Source organism: Cydia splendana, chromosome 9, assembly GCF_910591565.1.
Source record: "Cydia splendana chromosome 9, ilCydSple1.2, whole genome shotgun sequence".
Lineage (NCBI taxonomy): Eukaryota > Metazoa > Arthropoda > Insecta > Lepidoptera > Tortricidae > Cydia > Cydia splendana.
Genome location: NC_085968.1, coordinates 16,568,849 through 16,587,629, shown reverse-complemented (window position 1 = coordinate 16,587,629; position 18,781 = coordinate 16,568,849). Strand labels below are relative to the sequence as shown.

Here is an 18,781-nt window from a genome sequence, read left to right as displayed (position 1 = left end):
CATCTGTGCAATATAGTAATCAAGGCATTGGGCAAAGTTCTATAGATGTATGATCAATGATCATATACGATTAAGACACTGAATTATACTTCCTAGTTCATAGTAAATAAAGTCTCTCTAAATTTCTATTCAGTACTTTTCTTTTACACCCTTTCTTGTGCCCTGATTTGAGATAAGGACAATCTGATTAGGATCTTATCTAAATTTAACTGAATATATAACTTCATTATTGGTTGTTTTCATCAATATTAAAGATCTGTTGTGTTTTATAACTTAAGACGAATATTTTAAATATAATTTTACTGCTAATAAATTAAAAGAAATGATTTTTTTTTATTTCAGCCAACTAGTGGCCGGGCATACATAAATACCTTAAAACAAGCATACATATTATAAAAGGCAGGCACGTCGTCTGGATCGGTCTCCTTGAACAGTTGTATTATGTCCTGGAGACTCTTCACGCCCCCATCCCTCGACGGGATCGCATCTGGTTAGTAATCTGGTCAATAAAATAATAGTCTCCCTATTACTTAGTGTACATGTAGCAGTTTTTGTGTTTTATAAAATAAAGTACTTAGCGTAATTACCACAAGAAAAATATTATGTTCCGTTACATTTGGCCACTTTGGCTGCGATTATCTATTTAATGCTGATTGTAGAAGAATTACAAAAATAAATACGCAGCTAAGAAATGTGTAGAATTTTAATACATAATTATTATTCTTACAAAATTTTGACCAATGCCTTACGCAAATAAAGGAATTATGTAAAACAAAACAAAGTTTCAAAAAAGAAAAACGTATAAATCAAATAACACAAAAATGAAAAATTTACGAAAACGTCGTAAACTCTCACCCACTGAGTGACTACTTAACAACTTTGAATTTTCCACCGAATCCAATTATTTCACAATCGAGCGTAAATAATTTATTATTACTTCGCAAACTCCATTACCGACCACCATGTCTTCTTTTTGTCTAAATTATCACATAAAATGAAGTCGTGCTTGTAAATTCCAGATAATTTATTTATATAAGTTGCTTCTGTCTGTCTGTCTTGATACATATCAAGAGATATAGCAACTTTCATATTTAAGCTTCAACACGGGTAGTGCAGAGCGGAAGCGTCTATGCAAATCAGAAATTGGCTGGGACAAATCACGGGTAATTAGATAACATTCGTACCATTAAATCGTGATTGTTCTCGGAGTAATTAACAATGGAGCCGCCATTAACAGGCGTTCCCCTCTGTCGAAAATAGGCGGCCAATGGTCGCCGCATAAAAACGGCAGACTATTTTGTACCGAAAATTTGAGACATGGCGTCTCCGTTGGTTATATCACTTATATCCTCTAAGTGATTGTTTGTAGCACGGCAGCATGTTAGACACGTAGAATTTTGACTTTTACATAGTTCGGTGTACCAAAGTCAACGAGTAGGTAGTTTTCTTTTTATATACAAATGACGCGCTCTACTCGTATAGTTCGTTTTTTTAGCATTAGAAAAAAACATAGAGGTACAATAATATAGAGAAGACACGGGGGAGGGGCCAAATGACCGAACGAGATACACTTATAGAACTTTCAGCAGGAGTAGCAGAGAAAGCGATTCTATTGCTTCTCCTTGTCACAGTCTCACTTTTTGTTTGTTCCCCACCTTTTTGATAGTATGGGCTATGGTGGGCAACAAATAACCCGACCGAATTACGTAGATTGTTTTTGGTATATTGTCAGGAATGTTAAAACGTGTTTTTAATATTGTCGCATTGCGTATATTTTGTCCCTCACGGAGGCACGCGCACACTACTTCTATAGGATGCTACTTCTATGGAAAAAAGGTAAACAATCTTGAAGCGTCTTTTTATTGAAAAACACTTTTGAAAAATAAGTCACGGTAAATAGGTATGTAACGATTATGAATCATATACGATTATTTACATTCTTTTGCTTTCATAAGTAATCGTTACTGATTTTTAAAATGCGTTTTTCAATTAAAAGACACGTCAAGATCGCGTAGCGTTATTCTAATGCTAAAATTAACGAACTATAAGTTCGGCTTGTTTTTAAGGCTCACTTGGTGAGTTAATTATATGGAGAATATATTTTATAACGACATAACATGGACGTCAACCGCCAAAATTGTCTAGCATTGCTAATTTCTGAGCGGGACACTAAAAGACCTAACCGACCGCTACTATTTAGTCATACATATTACGATACAAGAATCTAACAATTCTGAGAGACTAAAATTATGTTTGAAGTTTTGTTTAGTGTAAATAATCGTGATTAAAAAATTATAAAACTGGACCTACTATTTATATTACTTAAAATGTCTATACGTCCAAAGTGATATACTCGTAGTCGGGTTCGTGCGCTATATCCGTGATCCACGGGAGGAGCCGCCACACGCCCGTGTACTGCGCTGACTGGCTGCCCCACGAACGACGTTCTTCCTAAAATAATTCACAGTTAATCAAATAACTATTGATCTTCAGAAAAACAGTCAGTAATTATAGGCAGGCTGTACACAAAATATGATTTTTCAAAATAATTTACTGATATATTGATTACTAGATGCCCCGGCGAATTTCCGTTCACGTACTATATCTATGTATCTATATTTTTTTGTACTTTTTTTTTTTCATAAGAACATTCTGACAATAACAAACACAACACAAAAAGAATCTGCGACATTGGTCCAGCCGTTCACGAACGCGTGATGCCATGACCAAAGGAAATAGGGATTCATTTTTAAATAGGTAGGTATATATAGATTTGTAAGGCAGGCAGTTGCAATAACTGATAATGCCTGTATCAGTGTCATCTTAACAAAGTTTTCATTGTTGAGTGGAATTTGCATAGTACTTGTCTAATTTGTTTTTAAATTCCTTGTCACTTTGGACCGAAACTATATCCTATGGGAGTTATATAGACAGATAGAATACTCGTACTCTATTGGCACACCTCAGTAAAAAATACAGCTTAAAGAAAAACATGATTTGGAGTTTGTTCCAATTATGCCCCACAATACAATTACAAATTAAATAATTCAAAGCCTAAGTACACCAGTCTTCCAATCTTCGTAATAAACGATTATTTCCATGCGTTTTTGCCATTAGGTCTTTGTGCAGTCAAAAGTCAGCGTCAGCCAATTTAAGCGAATGATAGTTAGAGTGCTGGCGAATGGAACGGATTTAATTTAAAGATAATTGCTGACTGAGATAATTGCAAGCTGCCGACTGCTTTGAGTGGGCGGTGAGCCAGGATAATCGATTAACATGAAACTATTCTATAGGTCTACCGTTTAACTAAGGCGGTAGGTAAGAAGGTATTATATTCAGCTACAACCTGGTTGAAGGTTTGGCCGCACGAAGCTGATTTGTATTATGTTAAGTCGGTAAAGATATCACTACATCACTACACCTTATAAAACTGTCTGTCTGTTTGTGTGTATGTATGTTCGCGATAAACTTCAAAAACTACAGAACCATAGATTTAATATATAGAGATCCCGTCTCAGCGAGCTGTCACTGTTGCCACTTTTGTTTAGTGTACGATTAACAATGAGGCCCACCTTGCTGTAGCCATGTCGATAAAGTCATATCGATAAACTATCGACATTTCTTGCAATTTTAATTTTACTTCAAAGGTTTAACGATACCTAAAATGGACAAAAACGCTTTTATTCTTTATTGTGGTTATCAGATCACAATTTTATCGTCACGCCCCAGCAGGGAACCAAGGGAAAGTTCAGATATTTAATTAAAATACATAAATACCTACTAAAATATGTGTTCCGCAGTAATTGAATTATTTTATTACATTATTATATTATATATTAATTATCCATTAGCATTTCAATTATGTTTATGTTTAACGAAGATATTGAAGCTTCAATTAAGGGGCTACCCGAGGTTTTCATCGATTTTTGACAAGTTTAGAATCGTATCTCCTTTTTTTGCACTACAGATAGAATTATAAGACAAACGGTTATCGGTTTTGCAATCTTTTATCTCCGGTTTTGTCCACCGGATTTTGAAAGAAATTAATACTTATTTTTTTATGATTTTTTTAAACATTGTCTAAAAAAACACTTTTTTCGTATCTAGTTTGCGGTGAAGGATCTTACATGTACGAAATCTACATATTTGGGTTCGTCTTTGACGTCTCGAAAAATGTGTCCAGGGTTTTAATTTTAAACAAATTAACACAAAAGTTACGGCCAGAAAACCAGTTTTTTAGCCTAAAATTGTTGAACTTTGATGCCAAATATCTCGAAGACAATGAACTTTGAAGTAAATGTGGTATACTATATTGCTTAAAGCCATTGCTGTTAATATAATAAGCTACAAAAAACATTAGAAAACTAAGGGATTCAGATCGAAGGTCATTGGCGTGGGGTAGCCCCTTAATCGCTATTTCGTTCCGCTGTGTAGCGTTTATCGATATATAACTTGATTAAAATCGACTTTTCACATCCCTAAAAGAGCACACATATACGCTTTTACGCACACATACACAGCCTGGGCGCATCAAAAAAGGCAACACTTGATTTGAAGTCCATCTTGTCAACAGTATGGTTGTCCGTTTTTGACAAACGGCATTTTTAAAAGAGCGAGGAGAGAGAAATGATACTAGTTGCTGCGCCGTGAAAGAGAACAGAAAACGTTGGGCCCTTGTACAGAACGGATTTTCATGCGGTTTTTACCTAGCAATAGTTAGAGTGATTCTTGAGGAAGGTTTAGGAGTATAATTTGTTAAGGTTTTGTGTAACCCGTGCGAAGTCTCTCGACTCGTTTTAGTCCCAGAATTTAGCTACTTTCTACTAGAAAATCGACCGTCTGAGATAAGTAAAAGACATAACGTACGGCCCAATCTGAACAACAGAAATACACTATGGCTGAACATTTTAGAGTTCTTGATATGGTAATTTACATATTAAATGCTTGTTGCATCGGAATTGGGATGCCATAATCAGAATTGAATTGTGAATAAAATTGGATCATTATCTAATAACAGCCGTATTCGAACAATGAGATACGTCAAATACTAGATATTCAAACGATATGGATCGGATATGTCAGTGTCAAGCAAGTGTCAAAATTGACGTGTCTTCAAACAAATATGTCACTTTTCACACTGACATATCCAATCCATATCGTTTCAATATCTAGTATTTGATGTATCTCATTGTTCGAATACGGCTGTAAGAATTAATTGAAATGCTCAATTATAAAAATTTCGAAATAATTTCTAAGTCTACCTTTCTTGTGCGTACAGTCAACGTCGTATAGTAGGTAGGTAGCATCCAAAGTATTCAAATAGTTCGGTACGCCATACAAATAATATGGTGTCCCGAACTATTTGAATACTTTGGATGCTACCTACTTTAAGACGCTGACTGTACATTTGGGTTTAAAACTTAAAGAGTATTATTCCTTTCCAATCTTACCTAATTCAACTTTGTTATGTTAAAATACGAATTTCAGTTCAGCCAGCAATGACACTTAAAGTTAAGACGTGATTAAACAAATATTTTTATAAAACCCTATTTTCTTTTACTTTTCAGATTTTATTTGTAAATGTACAAGCAAGTGATATAAGATATTCTTTATTAGAGACAGATTTGTAAATTATTAAATATGATGGATAAATAATGAAATTAGGTCCAAGGGCTGAAACGAAATAACATTATCACATTTAGATTGTCGCGAGACGATGATTGTATTTTTTCTGTGATGTAAAAAATATTACAATATAAATATGTATTTGTATATTTTGCGTATTTATTGCGAACGAAATCTTAGGTACAACCTAGAATGAAAGCAAATGTCTATTCAACTGGAATCTACCATAAGGTTATTATGCTATTCAGTTGGAACGAAGATAATTAAGTACTTTTACATGAACAGTCGTTTACGATACCCATAAATACATTTTACGAAAAAAATATACCTGCAAGTAAAGAGCAATCAGCTTCCCGTCGACCAGCAACAGTCCGCCGTGCACGGAGTCGTTCTCCTCTCCAGTGTACTCCGGAAGCAGGAGACAGTACAAGTTACTGACGCCACTGTCAGCTTGGCGTTTCGCGATTCTGTATAACAAAAAACCATACCATTACGCAAAAAACGGCAAAAAAATCACGTTTGTTGTATGGGAGCCCCGCTTAAATATACTTATATTTTATTTTGTTTTTAGTATTTGTTGTTATATCGGCAACAGTAATATATCATCTGTGAAAATTCCAACTGTCTAGTTATCACAGTTACTGTTAGGATGGACGGACAGACGGACGGACGGACAGACGGACAGCGGAGTCTTAGTAATAGGGTCCCCTTTTTAGCCTTTGGGTACGGAACCCTAAAAACGTGCTTTAGTAGAGCACAGGCTTTAGGTTAGTTTTCGTTCATGTCGTCTCGGATATGGGTGAATATGGTATCGATGCATTCAGTGTAAATGCCCTGAACACAAATTTATAAGGTGACAAGCGCAAAAGTGGTGGGGGTAGTTGCTGTGACGTCATAAAGTCGGCAGTCCAAACTTTATTTTTATTTTCTTTTAAACATACCATGTGGGGTACCAAATGAAAGGGCTTTGTGAGTAGATCACAAGTATATGCTCCCTGCGAACTGCTCTAAATTGAAAATGGCTGAATGGATTAGTCCAAAATACATACCAAGTGACTGTGAGTGATGGATGCTAACCCGAGCTATTCCTCACATTGATTCATGTCATGATCATATAGAAAAAATACTGAATTAGGACTATATTTGGAGAAAATTACATATTTGAAAAAATACATACAAATTTTTTCAGCTCGAAATTCGACGCAGAACACTTAGTAATGGTTATTTCAGGGTTCCTGTCAGCTGTTATTCTTTAATTTTCAATAATATATAGGTACCTATTTTACCGTGGTCTCGATTGTTAAATTAATAATTGAATGAACGTTTACAACTCTGAAACCTGTCTTTGATTTGGGTATTCGATTGAATTATTATTCCTGTATAATTATTAATTACCTAAACGTGGAACTCCCCGGGCATGTATTGTGATAGACCAGAGCTTCGTATACAGTAAGAGGCCGGCGCGGTAGCTTTTCCGTCGTTTTCGATCGGTATCTGAATCAATAGAATAATAAACAATATTAGTATTATCTTGAATGTGGATACTGTAAATTTGTTATAAAAATACAGAGACAAATAATAAATGAAGTATAATATTCCAAAGTTAAACAGAAAACCAGGCATTATTAAATAAATGGAGCCTTACCCCGTTAACGGACCAGATTATACAATCCTCAATTCAAGCCTCATTGCCACCCTTAGTACAAAAAAATATATTTAAGGAAAAAAAGACCATAAGGTGGTCGGTTTTTTGTATAACATCTTATAGTGCGCTTTAAACGGTTAAATCCACCTAACGGTAATATTTTACTTGATAGGCCGTCATTATTAAATTATTATTCACCCTGAACATTAACTATAAATCTAAATAATCACCTGTCTAAACCCCAGCCTACCGCAGAAGCCATAGTACCCGCCAAGCTAATCGAGAACTGGTGTGACATCATTGCGATTGGTGCCCAACGAGGGCAAGAAGTGGACATTGAATTCGACACTTGGATCAACCCTGTAAGTACCATGCAATATAAGTACATGAGTTTCCTAGGTTTTACAGTAAATAAGACTAACGTAAATATAGGCCAATCAAATTAGATCCAAAAAAGCGTTTATAGGAATTAATCCCCAGCAAGCTAAAAATCATTTTAATACCTTCATTAGGTCCTAAATTCGTATAATCCGAGTTTGCTCCATCCCAGGAGGTGTTGATAAATTTTGGGGGCCTTGGGAGATACATTTTACCTTGGATTGATAAAACCACTCGATATAGAAGAGGGACCCACCATCAAATACAATGTCACTACCAGCAAGGTTGTTGTGGATCAGACACTGGTGAAAAAAAATTACGGATTTTAACACAATTATACAAAAAAAAATTCAAAGTGGCGGCCATTTTTTACAATCTTTGACTGCGAACTCATATTAAGGTATCTTTCGGATCCTCAGATGTCAAAAAATCATGATTAGAGCAAATTTTCCGTCGGACGTACCGTTTTTGAACTACAAGCAAAAAACTGAAAGTGAGCAAAAAATTTTCCAACTCTAGAATGGAGCAAAGTCGGATTAAGCTAATTTAGAACCAAATGAAGGTATTAAGACGGTTTCCAGCTTGCTGGGAATTAATTCCTGGAAAAAAATCTAATTTGATTGGCCTTTTAAATATATTCCAAAAACAATACATTGATTGACAAAAAAAGAATGACATAGTAGTCATCTGCTTTGAAACCAGAGTCCGTCTAAGCTAAATTTGCACCGACTTGAACAGATAAAAGTGAGGCAGTGTCATTGTAAATGTCGTTTTGATAGACATTTAATATCAATGATGACATTGCCATGAACTGAATAGTAAATGCCTAATATGATACTTTTACGAGAATAAGTACTTACTTAACGTAAATACAAAACTATTATATGTATAGTACGAGTATTCCAGTGAACTTGGGTGGAATAATAAGCAATTGTTTTGAAAATAGCATTACCCATGTTAAAAAGAAGTCTTCTAACTTTATCGTTTGGGTTGAACTTCGGATGCACCACAATTCTTTTGACATAAGCGATACGCTCTGGTGATCGCCAATGCTCTCCGCAGTATGTCACATACGCCGACCTTTCGTCAATTGAGTATACCAAGTTGTGTCGCGATAGGCAAGACCCGGCAGCTAGCAACCAGTGCGGACTTATACCTGATGCATCGCAATATGTCTAAAAGGGAAATAATAGGTAAATAAGTCTTACAATACATTATGGTGGTACTTTCCCGCACTAGTGCGGGAATAAGCACGTTCCGTGTCTATATCGAAAATTTAAAAGGCCATATGTGCTGTAAAACGTTGTAAACTTACTCGCGATAAACTGAAATGGAAATAGTTATTTACGATACACGTGCGGAAATTAGGCAATTCGCAACGAGTGGTGATAAATTAAAACACGTCCGAAGACAGCGTTTTAAATCGACACGAGTAACTACATATTTACATTTAAGTTTATCGCAAGATTATTCCGGTATTATATAGTTCGTTATTTTAGCATTAGAAAAGGTAAGCGATCTTGACATGTCTTTTAATTGAAAAACGCTTTTTAAAAATCAGTAACTATTACTTATGAAATCAGAAGAATATAAATGATCGTATTAGATTCATAATTGTTACATATTAGCCGCGTCTTATTTTTCAATTAAAAGACACATCAAGATTGTTTACCTTTTTTCTAATGCTAAAAAACGAACGTATTACAATCAGTGAAATAACTGACTATATTGACTCAGTATTCAAATAAGAAAAAATATACCGTTCTTATCTTTTTAACAAGCTTTTATTAGGTCGACCTGTATGTAACTAACTATGTAATGGAATGGAATTTAATATAAGATAACTAATTTAACCATCTTCCAAGGATCATAGCGTCATGAAAATTGGCAGCTGTATGTAGTTCTGATGACAATACAATAATATGGTACTGTCGAACTGATCTGATGATGGAGACAGGAGGTGGCCATAGGAACTCTCGACCTGTATGTAACTAACTGTAATGGAATCTAAGGTAACTAATTTAACCATCTTCCAAGGATCGTAGCGTCATGAAAATTGGCAGCTGTATGTAGTTCTGATAACAATAATATAGTACTGTCGAACTGATCTGATGATGGAGACAGGAGGTGGCCATAGGAACTCTGTGATGAAACAACGCAACCTAATTGTGTTAGGGGTTTTTAGAATTGTCTCGATGAGTATTAGTTGTCTGTCGTATGAAAAGTACAGTCAGCGATAAAAGCTTGTACCAAAAATGAAATTTTTGCTAAAAACTTATCCACTTTGTAAAATTTAGCAAACATAAGATTTTGTTAATATTAGTATTATATATTTAAATCAACTCAATGTAAATGACTTACCTGCGTCGGTTCATAGATGTAAACAGATGCAAAAGGATAACTGGACCAATTCGCCATGGAAGTTCTTGTTGAAGGTTTTGATTTAGAGAAGACGATCGTTTTTGAAGTGGCATGTAATTCCGAAACATTATTTTCAGGAATTTGGTGTAAAATATCTAAACTACCACCCAATTTAAATGACCTTTTTCTGAAATTCTTTTTTTTCTTCTCAAATCTTGCGTTTTTTGAGTTATCAAGACACGAAACTTGACTAGGAATGCTACTCTCTTCGTTGCTTTTTTTATTTGAGAAATTCTTTGTTATTGATATAATCTCTGGTATTTTCTGACTCTGATATTGACTCTTATAATTTAATTTTTTTCTTTTCTTCGAAGGTCGTAAGGTATTTGTATCATATATTTCAAAGAATTTCACTCTGTCATTAGGCGTTGTGAAGACAGTGGTTGATGCAGACGTTGTAGATTGTACCGGTGATTTTACAGTGGTCGTTGGCACTTGAGAGTCTTTCACAGATACTTTTACCGTAACAAGCTTTTGCCTCAAATAGGCTTCATTGTTAATTAAATCGCTTACTCTGATGTTATTCTTAATTTTATCCACATTCATTTTAAACTTGTTGAAAGCTTGGCGGTGGGGAAATAAAGCAGACTCTAGAATTTTCGGAGGTTTGGATACGGGTAACAATTCCTCTACATCGTATGGATCATTAATGTCAAATGACATAGAAGAGCGCAAATTGGAATGTATCCTAGTCGTGAATTCATCCCGAATAGCGCCTCTGTTATTGGAGTCAACTCTGTGTAACCTTTTCAAACTGGTATTCTTGGTATGGTACTGATCTTCGTCTAAATAATCGAATTCTATATTACTCGGAGTAGATGATAGATGCTTGTGACGGGATACCAAAGCAATGTAATATATTCTTTTAGAATGGGTAGTGGAGGTTTTTAACTTTGTGACAGTTTTTGCGTTTCGCCAGAGATAGTCGCTTTCTTTATGATTATTATTACTGGTTTCATTTTTTCGTTTCCAATAAAAGGTTTCTTGTGATGTGTTGCTGTAAGTATTAGAAAATGAATCCTGAATATCTCGGAATCCTGGGAATAGTGATCTTCTAAAATGTCTGTTCCTTAAATCGAATGCGAAGCAATTAACAACTGTTTGTGATACATGAACAATGAACAAATAATTTACAAGTTGATGTAGTCCCATTTTTGACTGGGATTAAAATAATTAGTCGTTTTAAGGTAAAACATTATTTAAAAACGAATACGTAAATGTTAATTTAATAAGTTAATACTCATTTTTCTATTTCAACTTGATTTGAAATCAATGATTTATGACCAACATAGTTGATCGATAGTTGACATCAAGTTGACATTAATTTGATAGATTCAAAGAGTACAATATAATCTACCTATTAATGCATATTTATTTTACTCTTTGATATAATCAGTTATGGTAGGGGAGCCCAAGAGGGGATTTTTGTGTTTACTCGAGCGCGTCAGATTAAGATATGAATGATATCTTGCTACCCCGTGTAGTCTACCTTTACCCCTTTTAGCCATCTATGTTGAGCCCTTGGTTGGTGGGGGGTTCAACAAATTGTTAAGCAGATTGTGGATTTGGTCATATTAGTCCAAATTAACGCTATAATTGTGCTATTACTAAATCTGATAATTATTTGCACGCATTTCCTTAATCTGACGGTTACAATGTAAAAATTAGGCGTCAAACTTGTGTTCGTCAGATTAAGAAAATGCTTACAACTAAGTTATAGAAAAAATATAGCATTAAAGTGAACAAAAACGACCAAACCCACAAACTGCTTGACGATTTTTTAACCCTCCACCAACCTCCCGAAATTTAAAAAAAATTGTAGACGCTTTCCGGCTCGCTGGAAAAAAAACTTTATATAACTTTTTTTTCTTCTTATCATCTAATATTTCGATTCCATTCGGTCTGTATGACGCTCGAGTAAATCTCGATTTAGCATTGTGGGCTCCCTTACTATTAATCACTGCGTTCTAATAGGGGGTATTACTGCAATGTTCTGCCGCCAGAGTGCAGCACTAAGCTAGCTAGTAAACCATGGTATAATAATATACTCCGCCTGGTACTCTCTTCCGACCACGTGACTGACACAAGCCTACGTCATCATGCGACAGCGCTATATAATAGTATGCAATAGCGCTATACAAAGTGGCAATGTTATTGTGACGTAGGCTTGTGTCGCTCTGGGAAGAGAAGACCATGTTTTATTACACTAAGCTAGTAAACCATAGAGTAACTTATACATACTGTGCCTTAAACAAATTTATTTCATAATTAAAATAACACATTTAAACTAGAGTCTGGCTACTGAAATATTACACAAATGTTTGGCGGGAAATTCAAAAAATCTTGGGCTGGTCACACTTTGTGTAGTAGGAATTATAGTTTTGATACTAGAAAATATTTTTGATTTTCTATGCACACGCAAGGTACCTAAGGATATAAGTTAAATATACGTTGACGTGCACTCAAAGTCAGCTCACATAATTTCTACCACTATGTATGTACAGTCAACGATAAACACATATATTAACATTTTCTCACCATATACCATTGTAACAAGGCGAAAAATTAAATGTAGTGTAAATAAGACCTATTTCGATAACACCGTAATATAAATCAATCACAAAAAAAAGTACATAAGTACTATGCCAAATATGCTAAATGCTAAGTATCAAAATATTTATAAAGCACCAACCTCCTAATATGTTTACATTTGTTGGGGGGTTGTAAACATTGCAGTTTTTCATTATATAACGCTACACGTCGACTTCGCACATTGTCGTAATTATTTACGAGCTTAAATAATAGTTTGCGAACCTCACTCAGTATAGATATTATTAATATTATTTAAAATATATCCCTTTTAAACCGAAAACAATTTGAATGAATGACATAAATTGACAACTGACTTTTAGTTTTTTTTTAATCATAGACAATTGGTGATACAACAACGAAATATCTGTCAACAATTTTTGGCTAGCCAGACTCTAAACATAAAACTAATTAAATACTAAACTTAAATGTAAATATAAACTAAATAAGTATAAAATAAATTACCTACTAAAACCCGTCCCGGGCTGCCTCGACGCAAAGGTGCCCATCACGCTCGCTGCCTTAAACTGTTTTTTGACAAGTTTTCACAGACAATAAAATATGACATTGATGCATCAAGGCGGTTTATTAACAAGGGCCTACCGGGAAACGCGAAAATCTAAATTTACTTATCTGCCTCTTTATCGCTCGAATACGCAAAAGTGATAGAGAGGTTAGATAACGAAATTTCGATTTTCTTGTTTCGCGGTAGACCCCCATATAGTGATGGATTGTGGTAGTACTGGTAGTAGCGCTCCCTACGCAGAGTTTCGCGTAATATTCCCATAGACCTATATAATAGGGACAAGACATATTGTTCTATACGTGCAATTGCTTATAGAAATAGCACCCATTTTGACGGCACACACATAAATATATATCTATCTCGTTTTTACTCAGCACTGTAACCCATAGCAAAAAAAGATGACAGTATTTCAGTACGTACATAAAGTCTTCTTCTTCTTCTTCTTCTGCCATGCCTTATCCCTTTATTTGGGGTCGGCCCTCCTCGTTTTACGGCGCCAAGACAGTCGGTCTTGGGTTGTCTGCTTGTCCAGTTGAGCTCGTTCTATATCGTTAGTACGTACATAAAGTGTTCCATGAAAATACGTAAATACCTAATGCGGCCGAAAATCCGCCATGTTTAGTCCCACAAATGTCATTGTCTGTCAGTTCAGCCGGTACTTGTCCTGTCAAAAAGTCGTGGTGAAAATTAAAATTATTAATTATCTTTCAATATTTTGCTTGTGAATGAAAATAATTGAAGCCAAATGTGAATAATTACGTCGCGAATATGCCAGTGTGTAGTGTATTAGGGTGCGGCATAAGAAAACCACCAAATCAGCCATCTTTAACCTTACACAGGTACGCTATAATTTACATGAAAAATATTGGTTTTTGTTAATGTTCCTGGGAAATTTAAACACGTTTCACATTATAAATAGCAAGGTTCTTCTGTGCAGTTATAGATCATGAAGTGATTGGATTTATTTAACTATATTTTTACGTTTAAATAATGTAAACATTTCAGCTAGGGTTGTACTTTATTTATCGACTTTAATATCGATATATTATGATTGCCTATTTATATTTTCTTATTTTAACATGCTACCCCGCTTCAAACCAACTAAATTATCTTAATTTAATAATTAAATCATTTTTTATAGCTTACCAAGAAATAAACATAAAAAGAAAGAGTGGCTGGAGATGGAGACCCTGACCGACTCTCGGGAGCACTCGGGTAACTCGGGTCCGTGGGGCCGTTACTCCACAAGCTGCCCTGCGGGCTTTTTTTATATCATTATTATAGTTTTTTTTATATAATTCGACATTAAGAGACCATATACATATAGTTCTAATTTATAAAATGGTTAATGTATTGTTATTATTTTTGCTTGTATGTAAATTCAATGTTGACGTATAAAAATGCCCTTGTGGCCTATTTGCTGAATAAATGTTGAAGAAGTTGAAGAGCGGAAGTCATTCCTTATTTTTGTAATAAAAAAAAATGTTCTGAAGGTGTTTTGTTTTTTTTCACCCGTCGCTTAATAAGCTTGAATTTTGTATCGCTCTCACTTATAGATACGGCGCACGAAGGTCGAGGTGCAGTGCGGTAGTGTGTTACAGACTTTAGGGTTAGCAACACAACAAAATTGATTGTAATAGAGTGGTAAAGTCCAAGAAAAACACGTACACTTATTCTGACATCCAAAACAGATGGCGCTGTACTGCGCCATGTGTTTTGCGGTCACTAAGTTGTCAAACGTCAACTTTTGAAAATCAGTGTTACCGCAAAAATCGCAATATGTATTGAGTAGTACAGCGTCATCTCGTTTACCTGTCAAATTTGAAGCACGAAATTGTCCTAGACTCCACACATCTTACTCAATCAAAGTATCTTTTCACATAACAATATACTATTAAAACATAAACTGCACAAATAATACTTACTTAGTATTTTAAATAAAATGAGCCGAGAACGTTAAAAAGTTATCGATGTATCGATAAAACCTAGTAACAGTAAAAATCTTCTGGGCAGCACTAAAACCGCCATGTTTAGTCCCAAGATGACGTCACAGTGGCACGCATTATTCGTTGACGTTTCACTTCCATAGGTTTCATATTTCAGTGAATATTCCCTATTCTAATTCAATTCATCATCAATGACACATCATGCGTCACTAGGTCAATCACATGGCCTACCGTGAAACACGACAATCGAAAGTTCGGTTTCTGCCTCTCTATCACTCTTGCTTATTCGATCGATAGAGAGGCAGATAAAGAAATTTCGGTTTTCGCGTTTCGCGGTAGACCACCTGTAAACAAACCGCCTTGGTGCATCAATGTCATAGTGAAAACTTGTCAAAAACTGTTTAAGGCCTAGTATGTAGGTATAAGTTACTCTATGGTTTACTAAACAAATTAGTGCTGCACTCTGGCGGCAGAACATTGCTTTGATCCCACTATGAACCTCTATAGAAATGTAAATGTAAATTTTAAAATAATTATGTCATCATAATATTAGGTAAACCTTTTTTTATTCATGACATAATATATATTACTATACTCTTTGTTCATGACATCGAGACCTCCTGAATTTCAAAATTGACAGTTAGGATAAATAAATCAAATTATACTCAAATTACATTTAGTGAATTTAAACAAAATTATTTGGCAAACCCACATATTTACAAAATCAACTTTAGTCATCAACTAACTCGGTACAAGAATCTACGAAGTCAACATCGGTAGGTACCTGTATAATTACTAATCCCTACTAATATTAAAAATGCACTAGCGACCTGCCCCCGTAGTTTTTGAGTTTATCGCGAACATACATAGGTACATACAAACAGACAGCCTGCTTAAACCACAGAACCAATTTTAATGAAATTCAATATAAACATAGTTTGAGGTCCAGGAAAGGACTTAACACAATTTTTATCGAAAATCATCAGCATCTTTCCACGCAGACGAAGTCGTGGGCTAATATTTATATAAATACGAAAATAACTCTGTCTCTCTGTTACCTCTTGACGCTTAAATGGCTGAACCGATTAAGATTACATTTAATATGGAGGTAGTTTTAAGGCCAAGGACAGAACATTGCATAGTTTTTATCAATCGTCACCATCGTTTCACTGAGACAAAGTGGCGGGCAGAAGTTATTAATATTAGGTATTATATTTCGCACTGAGGCCTGTGGTGATTGACTCACACGAACCTCGCCGCCGCCATAAAATCGAAATTACGCTTTAGTTTTATAACGATATTGTAAAATAAGATCAATGCGGTTAATTCTGTCATAGGGACCTTAACATGAAATTTGACATTAAACATTGTATTTAATGTAACTTCTACTCGCTATAATTTCTACGTAAATATTTATATCAAGTTTCATGTAATATAAACATATCGTTTCAAAGGGAGATGCTTAAGGATCGAATAACGAGAACGAGATACAAATTCAATTGAATCACGTCTCAATTGAACGAAAGATACTTAACTTACTAAACGACTTATTGCTTGGGTTAAACTAAGACTGCTAATTTAACCCAAGCAATAAGTCGTTTAAATAGTATTTCTTTTCAAATAATCTGCAATAAAATGTGTTGAATCATTTGGACGTAAATCTCGGGTACCCTAAGCTGTAAGTAAAATGTATTCGCGTAGCCGTATGTAAACAAATCGTAGCTAAGAGTTCAGCGCACCACATGTGAGCTGAAAATATCGGGATTTGTTTCTATTTGCCTTGAATTCATGAATGGAAAAGGATTTGTGTGTGTTACACTAGCTGTTTCTGTTGGATGTACAAATTGGGGTTTAGGTTGTGTATCTCAATTGCATAATGTTTCAGAATTTGCACCGAGGCATCTGCGTGTATTTAAGACCATTTTATAATTAACAGTAAGCTTCGTTAGAAAATTATCTAACCTAGAAGTTAACATATTTTTTTGAATTTTTTTTTAGGCAAGACCCATATAAGCGTTAGTAACAGGACTTAAATACTAATGTTAGAGTACAATTTTCATTAAAACCTACCATGCAAAACAGTATCCTACTTAGAGCTAGGATAATACAATACTGGGTGAGCCATACACTTTAATTTTACTTGTTTAATAAAATATGGCTTCCAATAGTTCCAACCAGCGAAAGTGGTTAAGATTTTAAAATACTTATTTTTAATTTGATGTCAGATTTTTTTTATTTTTTTCACAAAATACAAAAACAAATACATTTCAACACATTGACAAAATTTTAATACTTATCTAAAATTTTCCTTATAAAATAAATAACAATTTGTTTTGATACTTATTATGATATTTTTCTCATTGTTTCTCGTTCGTTGAATCTCAATGCCGCTAAGTTGTATGCACTTCTGTTATTTAATGTATTTTAAGGCAATGAAGACTTCAATGAAAACAGGATTTAATTTCTTAAATATCACAGTAGAGATCAAAAACACTTTTTTTCAAAGTTAACTTTTGTTAAAAGTTATTTTGGTATAAATTTGTCACTCCCTTTTCCCCTAGTTGAGCACCGTTTTAACAAGGCAACCCATGTGTGAGGGGGTAGAAAAACCGTATTCGTATCTTACATTATATGAGTAATAAGTACATATGTACGAGTGGCTGTGATTTGAGCACACCCTTGAGGAAGGAAAGGAGGGTTCATGTTATTTATTTCCTCTTCCTATCCCCAAGAGGGAACAGATTGAAGAAAAGTAGCCAATATACAATGATACAGTCCAAAGCATTTGGCTTCACTCGTCAAATTTACTTAACCCTTTTCCAGGCCGCACCAATCTAAGAGGTTTTCCCAAATGATACCAATATATTCCAATTAACCAATCTTTGATGATTCATTTGAAGACAAGTCACATTTTCCGAAAGTGAAATCTAATTTGAACCTGAAATCGGAATGCTAAAGTGGAAATTCTATTGGCGCATATGTGGTCGATAAATCGTACTATGCCTGGAAAAGGGTTAACGAAAACCAGCCTAGCCAAGATGCCAATCAATTGCGCCGTAGCGAACGAAACGTTAAATGTCTCTTTGTCGCACTTATATGGAAGAGTGATAGAGATTAGGGATGTACCGACTAGTCGCCGACTAGTCGGGAAAGCCGACTATCCGGCCACATTTGTAGTCGGCGATTAGTCGGCGACTAGTCGGCAAAAATGGCCGATTAGTCGGCACTTTATTAGTGAAAGAAAACAGAAAAAAAAAAGAAATCTACAGTCAATATTTGCCATATGCTTTATGTCTATTTTACCAAAATAACTAGCTATTCAGGGTGCAGACGAAGACTTTTGTTCATATAATTGACCGTTTGATCGTTACCGTATGTTGGTGGGCTGGTGTTTTCCTCTACAGGTCGATCTCAACTGATTCTCGTGTAATTTCATGACTAAGTTCTATAGTGATTTTATTATTATTCAGTTTTTGTTTTTTTTTTAATGGTGGAGCCATTGGTAACTGTTAACGTTATTGCAATATTTAGAGATTTATAAACAGGGCACGTTGCTTCGTAAAGACGCTGACCACAGGGGATAGGTTCTTAACTGTCGACTACGTACGGGAAATAGAGCCTTAGAAATATTGGAAATACCTCCTACAAGTT

General features: G+C 34.9%; 2 protein-coding genes and 1 long non-coding RNA gene across 3 annotated transcripts in view; 1 reads left to right on the top strand and 2 right to left on the bottom strand.

Moving 5' to 3' along the window:
• LOC134793767 (uncharacterized) overlaps positions 1–18,781 on the bottom strand; it is a 324,508-nt gene that overhangs the window by 278,608 nt on the left and 27,119 nt on the right. The gene's annotated exons all lie outside the window — the stretch shown is intronic.
• LOC134794026 (uncharacterized) lies at positions 761–11,333 on the bottom strand. The gene is made up of 6 exons (XM_063765729.1): positions 10,010–11,333; positions 8,601–8,823; positions 7,501–7,630; positions 7,021–7,119; positions 5,954–6,092; positions 761–2,451 (listed from the first exon to the last, which is right to left on the bottom strand). Exons 1-6 carry the CDS (start codon positions 11,219–11,221, stop codon positions 2,332–2,334), a joined length of 1,923 nt encoding a protein of 640 aa, XP_063621799.1. The 5' UTR covers positions 11,222–11,333; the 3' UTR covers positions 761–2,331.
• Positions 15,750–18,781, top strand: part of LOC134793747 (glutamine synthetase 2 cytoplasmic-like) — a 68,214-nt gene continuing 65,182 nt past the window's right edge. Inside the window, exon 1 of the mRNA XM_063765415.1 lies at positions 15,750–15,906. The gene's annotated coding sequence lies outside the window, so the exon portion shown is untranslated. The remainder of the gene's footprint in view (positions 15,907–18,781) is intronic.

Coding starts and splice junctions, on each gene's coding strand:
- LOC134794026 (XM_063765729.1), bottom strand. CDS start 11,221: ATGGGACTACATCAACTTGTAAATTATTTGTTCATTGTTCATGTATCA. Junction 7,120..7,500: donor GTAGGCTGGGGTTTAGACAG/GTGATTATTTAG, acceptor CTATTGATTCAG/ATACCGATCGAAAACGACGG. Junction 6,093..7,020: donor CCGGGGAGTTCCACGTTTAG/GTAATTAATAAT, acceptor TTTGTTATACAG/AATCGCGAAACGCCAAGCTG.